Source organism: Theropithecus gelada, chromosome 10 (assembly GCF_003255815.1).
Source record: "Theropithecus gelada isolate Dixy chromosome 10, Tgel_1.0, whole genome shotgun sequence".
In the NCBI taxonomy this organism is placed as follows: domain Eukaryota; kingdom Metazoa; phylum Chordata; class Mammalia; order Primates; family Cercopithecidae; genus Theropithecus; species Theropithecus gelada.
The window spans coordinates 38,788,854-38,798,143 of record NC_037678.1 but is presented as its reverse complement, the minus strand read 5'-3'; the positions used below and the strand labels follow the sequence as shown (position 1 = coordinate 38,798,143).

Here is a 9,290-nt window from a genome sequence, read left to right as displayed (position 1 = left end):
CGCCCAGACCTGGGAGGTGCCCGGCCTTGTGTGGGCTCTGAGCCCTGCAGGTGTGCAGGGAGGCCCCCCCTGCTCCAGCGGTGGCTGACTCGGAAACAAGTTCCCCCCAGCTCCAGGAAACACACACTCACTGGTGGGGGAAAGCCAGGTGCTGGGGCCCATTGTCTCTGCCAGTGCCTTCAGGACCCTAGGGGAGGCCCAGCGACAGCCCCCATCCTGCCCCCTCCCCAGGAAAAGACCCAGCTTTGTAAACACAGAAACAACCATCGCTCCTCCCCGCTCTTCCCCCTCCCCATTAAAATCCGGAAGAGCCAGCGGGAGGTCGCACCTGCTGGGGGAAGTGAGTCCTTGTTTTGGGGGAAATGAGGAGGTCAGGCCTCTGGGGGCAGGGCAGGGCCGCGTGCGCTGGGGAGGTGGGCAGCCCTGGGGCTGGACGCGGGTTCCCGGGTCGCCTTCCGGCCTCGCTCCCGTCGGGAGGTCCCGACACGGGCGTCCTCGCAGCCTGCCCGCCTGGCCTGGCCGGATTGTGACAGCCGCGGTCAGGGGCAGAGGCGGCCAGGGCTCCCCACCAGGTGAGCAGGCCCTGTCCTTGGCGCCCCCTGCCCGGCTTGAGGCCAGGGGTCCGGGCTGCGGCCCGAGATAAGCGCCGCGCCCGCCGCCGTTTCCTGCACTTCCAGCGCCGCCGCCGCGCGCGGCTTCCTGTTTTCTCGCGCTGGCGGGCGGGGGCGTGGGGGACGGGACAGGGGTCGTGGGGGATGGAACGGGGTCGTGGGAGATGGAGCGGGGTAGTGGGGGTTGGGACGGGTCATGGGGGATGGGACGGGGTCGTGGGACACGGGACAGGGGTCGCGGGGGACGGGGCGCGGTCGCAGTAGACGGGGCGGGGGTCAGGGGGACGGGACAGGGGTCGTGGGAGAGGGAGCAGGGTCGGGGAGGATGGGGTGGGGTCCCGGGGAACAGAGGTTGCGGGGAGCAGGAGCAGGCCAGAGGAGTCTCAGTAAGAATGAACTTGGCCGGCGCGATGGCTCCCGCCTGTAATCCCAGCACTTTGGGAGGCCAAGGCGGGCGGATCACGAGGTCAGGAGTTCGAGACCAGCCTGGCCAACATGGTGAAACGCCCGTCTCTACTTAATAATACAAAAATTAGCCGGGCGGGGTGGCGGGTGCCTGTAGTCCTAGCTCCTCGGGAGGCTGAGGCGGAAGAATCGCTTGAACCCGGGAAGTGGAGATTTCAGTGAGCCGGGATTGCACCACTGCACCCCAGCCTGGGTGACAGAGCGAGACTCCGTCTCAAAAAAAAAAAAAAAAAAAAAAAAGACAAAAAAGACGAATGAACCTAGGTGCTCCGGGAGACCCTGCTCCTTCTGCAGCACTGGAGCCGGCTCTTCAGGCTCCCGCCCTGGCTTGGGGCAGAAGTGGTGGGTCGGCCAGATGGAGGGTGAGCCAGTCCCTGTAGGGCCTTAGTTTTGAGGGGCCTGTTTGGGATTGGAGGTTTGCAGCTCTGGACCCCCCTTTCCGGGGCAGCTGTTCCAGTACATGGGTTCCAGGTACTTAACCTATTGTTCAGACTTTGTTATTAGAGATACACATTTTTGCAATTTTAATAAAAACACATCTACACCAAACATCGCACACAAATGTTCATAGCAACATTATTCATTATCAATAACATTATCATTATTCATGATAGCCGAAAAGTAAAAACCATCAGTGTCCATCAGTTGCCGAATAAACAAAATGTGGTATATTCATACAAGGAGAGGAGGATACTCAGCCACAAAAGGATTGGAACGCTGGCAGGCCACAGCATGGGTGAACCTCGGAAGTGTGCAGGGTGAACCAAGCCAGACACGAAAGGCCACATGTTATCCCACTTATAAGAAATGTCCAGGCCAGACACTGCAAATCCACAGAGACCAAAAGCAGTTTAGTGTTTATCGGGGCAGGGGGCAGGAAAGACTAGGGAGTAATGGGTTTCTCTTGAGGGTGATGAAAAGCTCTAAAATTAAAGCTGGGCGTGGGGGCGCACACCTGCACTTCCAGCGAGGTAGGGAGGATCACTTTTCAAGGCTGCAGGTTCTAAGACCGTTTCTGTGAATAGCCTCTGCACTCCAGCAGCCTGGGCAACATAGCAAGACCCCGTCTCTTAAAAATAAATAAAGGCCAGGTGTGGTAGATCATGTCTATAACTCCAGCACTTTGGGAAGCCAGGTGTTCAAGACCAGCCTGGGAAACATAGGAGTCTCTACAGCAAAGCAACAAGAAGCATAGCTCCGAGGTAGAGCATTTGACTGCAACAGACAGGATGCTCTAAAATAATATAGTGGAGATGGTTTCCAGCCTTGTGACTACAACAAAACCACTCCATTGCAGACTTAAATTTTATGTAGACTTTGTAGAATGTAAGTGGAGCGGTTTAGTTTTCTGGGGTGCTTTTCCTGCTGAGTGGTGGGGGCTGAGTGGTGGGAGGCTCGGGTCCCCACATGTGCCTTTCTTGCCTGCCCCAGCAGGACCTTGCTGGGGTCAAGTCTGCTCTTCGTCTGGTGTGTGGCTGGGTGTGTGTGTCTGTGTTGGTGTTCCCAAGGGTGTGCAAAGTGATGACTGTATCTGCTGGGGACAGAGGTGCACCATACCCGCTTCCAGCCCCCATTTTCTCTGACTCTGCCCCTGGGCTGCCTGCTGGGGAGAGTTCAACACCTCACTCAGCTCACTCCTGGGACAAACTGGATCCTGGGCATGGGAGACGGGAGGGGAGCTGTGGTCAGCGCCAGGCAGGGCTGCTAGAGCTTCTCACCAGGAGCTGAGGCCTGACTCAGCAGGAGGAGGGTGGAGACCTCCCTCGGAGCCTCAGGGAAGAAGGCAGACAGGGCCAGAAGTGGGAGGGGTGTGCAGCTGGTGCCAGAGCTGGAGCACCCAGGCCCTGGGGCTGTGGTCCTGCCTAGCAGGGCTGTTCAGCCTTTGGCGGGTAGAGGGGAGATCCCTGGGCCGGGCCCTGGAAGAGGCCGTGTAAGGAGACCCCACCCACCGCTGCTGAGGGCCGCAATTGGAACCAGGTGCCCTCAGTGGAAACCTCTTTCATGTCCCCTTCTGATCCCTCTCCTGGGCATTTCCAGCCTCTGGGCTGGGACTTGCTTCAGCTGGAGCCCCCCACTAGCCCCCCACCCTGGCACTTGGAGGAGGGGCTTCTCACAGGCACCCACTCTGTCCCTTCCTCACACAGACCATGAGGCTGTGTTGCCACCCAAGGTGTCTTCCAAGCTCTCCACCCCATTGGTCTAGAAGGGGGTGCGATGGGGGTGAGGAGTCCAGAATAGGGGATGCGTGCTGGCCGTGAGACTGCCACTCTGGCCTCCCCTAGGCTGTCTGTCTGTGTCCGTGGGTGTTACTGGGGAGATGCCCAGCCCTAACAGGGAGTCACTGGAGGCCAAGGGCGGGGGCTGTTCACATGAATGAATTCAGCAGGACAGGCTGGGTCTGTTGTCTCTCTCCTGCCCTGGTTGGGGGTTGGGGGAGGGGCAGGTGGTCTCATGCCTTGGTCAGCCACTTGTAGACTCTGGCTATTGGGTCACCCTCTGGCTGAGATCCCCATGGAAGGGGGTGCATCTTGGGCCTGCTGACCCCAGGACTCCAGGGAGTGGGCCAGAGCAGGAGTTGGTGGCCATGAGAGCTGGGTGTGGCTTGCACTCACCAGTGTGAGCATTTATCTCATGGTGTGAGCCCATGAAGAGTCCACGTTGGTGCCTCAGAGACCCCCCCCTCCCCACCGAAAGACAGATGTGGCTTGTGTCCCTTTGGATCTCACCTTCTCTGCTTCCCTGCTGTGTACTGGCAGGCAGTGCTTGGAAGACATGGGCAGTGACCTCAGTGTCCTGTGGGCTGTGTCTGTGCCTGTGCCTGCCTGGTGCATCGCTCTCTACCTCCGAGCCTGTCTCCTGCCCTCTTCAGCATCTGTTTCTCCTTGTCTGTTTCTGTCCCCTCTGCATGTCTCTGTCCCTTTGTCTTTGAGTTCTGTGTGCTCTGCTGCCAATGTGGTGGGGAAGGGGCCCCAGGTGCAGCCCCTACTGGGGGCCCATCTGAGGGGTGGCACTCATGCTGATTAATACAGAGGTGACATGCCCTGCTCCAGGGAAGGGTAGCTGTAAAATAGCCCCATTTCACCCCCTCCACACACACTCAGGCAGCAGGCACAGGTCCATCCCGCCCCAGGCTGCATATCCACGTGCCACCCACACGCTGTCCCGTGCATGAAGGGCCACACTGGGAGTCTCATTCACGCACACACAGAACCACAAGACACACTCAGAGGCGTGCACGCCCCCTGTACCTGGGAGGCTGAGCCGTGAGCGGCTTTTTCCACACCAGGGCGGTCAAGTTTCGCTCTCCCCACCGACTGCCCCCCTATGCAGAGGGGGTGCTGGGGCAGGATACGCCCCTCCTCTTGGCTTATACTTGCCAGGCCCTAGGGAGTGTGTCTGGGTGTTCACTTCTGGGGGTGATTGCCCCAACCTTCCCTGAACACGTGGGCTCGAGGTCAAGAGGACCAAGAGGTCAGCACGGAAAGAGGGTGTCCAGGCTGGGCGTGGTGGCTCACGCCTGTAATCCCAGCACTTTGGGAGGCCGAGGCGGGCGGATCATGAGGTCAGGAGATCAAGACCATCCTGGCTAACAGTGAAACCCTGTCTCTACTAAAATACAAAAAATTAGCCAGGCGTGGTGGTGGGTGCCTGTAGTCCCAGATACTTGGGAGTCTGAGGCAGGAGAATGGAGTGAACCCAGGAGGCGGAGCTTGCAGTGAGCCGAGATTGCGCCACTGCACTCCAGCCTGGGCGACAGAGCGAGACTCCGTCTCAGGAAAAAAAGAAAAAAAAAAGGGTGTCCAGTCCTCCTGGGGACTAGTGTGATACGCTCCAGAGTTGGGGGGTCTTGGGACGTGAAGCCTAGGCTCTCCTGCCTTGGTCATTGACCCTGTCTCTGGGCAGAGCTGGACAGGTCACCCGGGTGGGGGGTGCTGTGGGTGTAGCAGGGTGCTGCCCTCCCTGGGGTAAGTGAGAACAGCTGACAGAGACCCCTGGAATCTGTGTCTGCACGTGGGCTGCCAACCTGCCAGCCTCCCTCAGGAAGGGTGCCGTACTGGGCAGCCCTTGGGCATGGAAGTTTTAAGGCAGAGGCAAGGGCAATGAAACCCTGCCACGGATGTGAGGGGATTGCTGGTAGTCCAATGTCTGATAGGCTTGAGTTAACATCGGGGTGGGACAGGAGGGCAGTGGAGGGTTGGGGGGAGTGTGGACCCCATGCCTGCTACCCATGCTGTCTGGGCTGTGTCACAGAAGGAGGGAGGAGTGCTATGGGGTTCAAGCTAGGAGTCAGGCTCCCTGGGGGCGATTAGGAGGGAAGGGGCGTCCAGGGCTATTTGGGGAACTGCTCTTCCCTCCCTGCAAACACCACAGATGTCAGTGTGCAGAGGAAAGGCCCGAGGCTTTATTGTGGCCTCTCCACCGGGGGACCCAGCCCCAGGCTCCTCCTTTACAGCAAGCAAACATCTGTAGTCCTCACATTTCAAAAGCCTTTGCCGCAGTGACGGCTCTGATCACTGACACTTGTTGGAGGAAAAGTTTAAGAGTTTAAGTAAAAATTAAATATATTGTATTAGGTATAATTTTTTAAAAGGGCAAAGTAAAAAATATTAATACAATCTGGTTGTAGAAAATACACTGCAAGAAAAGGAACAGGTGCCTCAAAAACGTAACCCTGGCAACTCTGCCAACAGGTCCTAGGCTCCGGCTTCCTGGAAAGGCCCCAGGACACGTGGGAACTCCAGGCACCCTCGCAGGGGCCCTCCCGAGGGCAGGTGGCCCAGAAGCCCAGGAAGGGTGGCCTGGGAGGCGGAACGGGCACAAGGCCAAGCATCACTGGCTCCTAGGGGGCTGTGACATGGAGCCAATCATACACGCGTGCGAGAGGGTAGAGCGGGCAGCGACGCGCTCGGATGGGTCGCGGGGGCTGCGGGAGGAAGCGCTGCAGGGACCCGGGCGGCGCCGGCGGCCTAGCCGGAGATGCACGCGCTGTAATAGACCGCGCTGCTGGCGTCCGACAGCGCGGAGATCAGGCTGCTCTCCTCGGGGCAGGACATGGCGCGCGGGCCCAGTTTGGCCAGCGCCACGTGGTACGGGAGCCCGGGGGCGTCGGGCCGAGTCCGGCTGCAGTTGAGGTACTGGTCGAACTCGGTGAGGTCCACGTCGGCCCAGAGATCGGCGGCGGGCCCCAGCGGCTCGGCGCTCTCCAGCGGCGGGGCCTCGGGCGGCGGCGACAGCGGGCCGGGGTACGGGCCGGGCGTGCCCAGCGGGCCGTAGTACAGGCCAGCGAGCGGCGCCACCGGGGGCGCGGTCCTGAGCGCCTCCGCCAGGGGAGCCCCGTAGCAACCGCCGGGGTCCCGGGACAACTCGGTGGGCGCGTAGGGCGCGCGGAAGGCTCGCAGCGCGCAGTCCTCGGGCGCCGCGGGCGGTGGGAAGAAGGCAGCCTCGCCGGGCTCCAGGCCGTCCAGAGGCGAGCGCTCGGGCGTCGGCAGCCCCAGGCCGTCGAACTCGGCGCCCAGCGGGGGCAGCTCGCGGAAGGCGCGAGCCGAGCCAGGCGCCGCGGGGAAAGGCTCGGGCGGTGGCTGCGGGGGCGCTAATCCGGGGAGCAGGAGGCCGGGCTCCAGCCGTCGGGCCTTGCGCGCCTGCTTCTTGCGGCGCGGCCGGTACTTGTAGTTGGGGTGGTCGCGCAGGTGCTGCACGCGCAGCCGTTCGGCTTCCTCCACGAAGGGCCGCTTCTCCGCTGCGTTCAGCTCCTTCCACGCTTTGCCTGCGGGCCGCGGGCGCCAGTGAGAGGAACGCCGTCGGGCGGGTGGGCGCCGAGCCCTCCGTGCGCCTGGGACGCCCCGCGAGGGTTCGGCGCAGCCCCCCGTACACCGCGCCCCGGGACCCCCGCGCCCCCCGCCGCCTCCGGCCCGAGCCTCCCCGCCCGCTCCCCCTCCCGCCGCTCACCCAGCATCTTGCTGAGCACCGCGTTGTGCAGGTCCGGGTTCTGCTGAGCCAGCCGCTTGCGCTCGTCCTTCGCCCACACCATGAAGGCGTTCATGGGCCGCCGGATGCGCGACTCGTCTGCCGCCTGGCGTTCCCCGCGGCCGGCCGGGCTGAGGCCATAGCGCCCCGGCTCGGGGCTGCGCGGCGGACTGCGCTGCGGGCTGGGCGGCGAGGCGGGCGCGGCGGGCGCGGCGAGGGCGGCGGGGGCGGCGGCGAGGCCGCGCGGGTCAGCGGCGGCCCCGTGTCCCGGGGCCCATGCACAGTCGCGGCGGGCGGGCGGGTCGTCCTGTGCGCCGTAGCCGGGCGGCGATCTCTGCATTCCAGCTGGGCGCGGCCTGGGCGGAACGGAGCGCGGGAGCGCGGCGGGCGGGCGGGCGGGCGGCGGGCACTGCGGAGCCGGGCGCGAGGGCGGGCCAGGCCGGGAGGGCGGACGGCGGTGGGGACGGCGGTGGCCTCGGGCCGGGCGGGCGCCCAGATATAGCGGCTCGGGGCCAATCGGCGGCGGGGCGGGCGGGCCGGGGCGGGTCGGGGCCGCCCCCTCCCCGGGGGCTCCCTTTCTTCTCTGGCCGGGCGGGATTTCGCGGAGGCCTCCCCCGCGCACAGCCCCCCCACCTCCCCCGCCACCTCTCAGAAGGAGAGACCCCCGGGTGGGAAGGAAAGGGCTGCCGATGTGGGCCGGTGCTGCCAGACTTTCAGAGGCGAGCTGCCACCCACCCACGGAGTCGGACCCCCGCGCAGTAACGGGGAGGGCGGCAGTGTCCCGCTCGTTGCCGTTCCCCGCACCCCCCTAGGAGGCTCCATGGGGAGCAGAGGGCCCTTTTGCACACAAGTTCTTGCGAGGCTGCCTTCCCAACAGCCGGTAAGTCCTTCCTGGAGCGCAGCGCCCTCAGAAAAGCCCCCGGCTTTGGGGAGGCGCTCTGACTACCCAAGGGCGCCCATGCGCCACGTTCCTGTCAGCACCAGGGCCTTTGAATGCTTTTATGGGACAAGGTGGTCTTCGTGTTTCTGTCCTCACGCCCAAACCAACGCTGCCACAAGGCAAAGCTGACACAGGGAGGGAGAGAGCAGAGGCCCTGGACAGAGCCCACAAAGAGAAGGGGGAGCAGGGATGCAGAGGCTGTGGCCTCCTCCCTGCCCACCTCAGGGCCCTTGCGGAGGGGGTTGGGACCCGCAGGGGCTGTCCGGCTCCCCTGCCCAGCCCAGGCCACCGCTGCAGCAAGAGGCAGGGCCGACCTGGGTCCTTCCCGCTGGCCCCTCCCTGGACCCTCTGACCTGGGGAGGGCCGAGTTCCAGAGGAGCGTCCAGCTTCCTGAATTTTCACTGTCCCCTTCCCACCCCATCAGGAGGGGATCTGGCCTCCAGAGCTGAGGGTCTCCCTCTGGAGGTCCTCCCCTCCCACTGCCACACGTGGTTCTGCTGGAGGAGTGTCAGGTGTCCCCAGCAGCCCTCCAGGCAGGGTCAGAATCCCCCCACCTCACAGCACATCTCCTCATAGCCTGGAGGCTCCGCAACTGCCCCCCACCCACCCCCGTGCTGGGAGCCCCCTGGGTAGAGGCCACAGATCTTGGTGGCCTTGAGCCTGTGTGGCCAGCAGCTCTTGGGTCTCTGTCCCTGCCAGCCTCGCTAGGCCACATCCAGCCTGTGACGTGAATGGGGGGGCCCTATGTGGGCCTTGCAGTGCTCCTCAGAGGCTGTTCCTGAACTGTTCCCAGGGGCGCTCCTGCCCTGAGGCCAGCACCCCCCACAGGGGCACCCCCACCGAGGGCTGTTTCGGTCAGTGTCCAGCCCTCCCCAAAGCCCCACATCACAGTCTGTCTCGACGCCCATCGTCCCAGCAGGTGGGGCTGGATCTCCCAGTCTGGCCTCCAGGTCTCCCCTCACTCCAGTTTGCCCCACGGGCCTAGCACCTCGTTCACAGACACTGAACCAGTGCTGGCTAATGGGGGGCCCTTGGGGCACCGGGAGGTGTGGCTTTTCTGGGGAGGCAGGCAGAGTTGTGGCCACAGGGATGGATGGGCTTACAGGCCTCTGCCGGGTGGTGCTAGTTCCCCTTCAATCTCAGTGTGGGTGGCTGGACCCTTGGCCAAGTCTGTGTGGGTGGGCCTCCTGGGCAGCTGGCAGGAAGGTGCAGGGGGGTGGGGAGCTGTGTGAAGACCCCCAAAGGGCTGCCACTTGGCAGAAGCTTCGTCTACTCACAACCTTAGGGATGGAGTCTGGGGTCACCAGGGC

General features: G+C 63.4%; 1 protein-coding gene across 1 annotated transcript; it reads right to left on the bottom strand.

The window, feature by feature from the left end:
* Nucleotides 1–5,456: 5,456 nt before the first annotated feature.
* On the bottom strand, nucleotides 5,457–7,507 carry SOX18 (SRY-box 18). The gene is made up of 2 exons (XM_025398641.1): nucleotides 7,023–7,507; nucleotides 5,457–6,840 (listed from the first exon to the last, which is right to left on the bottom strand). Exons 1-2 carry the CDS (start codon nucleotides 7,378–7,380, stop codon nucleotides 6,044–6,046), a joined length of 1,155 nt encoding a protein of 384 aa, XP_025254426.1. The 5' UTR covers nucleotides 7,381–7,507; the 3' UTR covers nucleotides 5,457–6,043.
* Between the last annotated feature and the right edge of the window lie 1,783 nt (nucleotides 7,508–9,290).

Coding starts and splice junctions, on each gene's coding strand:
- SOX18 (XM_025398641.1), bottom strand. CDS start 7,380: ATGCAGAGATCGCCGCCCGGCTACGGCGCACAGGACGACCCGCCCGCC. Junction 6,841..7,022: donor GGTGCTCAGCAAGATGCTGG/GTGAGCGGCGGG, acceptor CGCGGCCCGCAG/GCAAAGCGTGGAAGGAGCTG.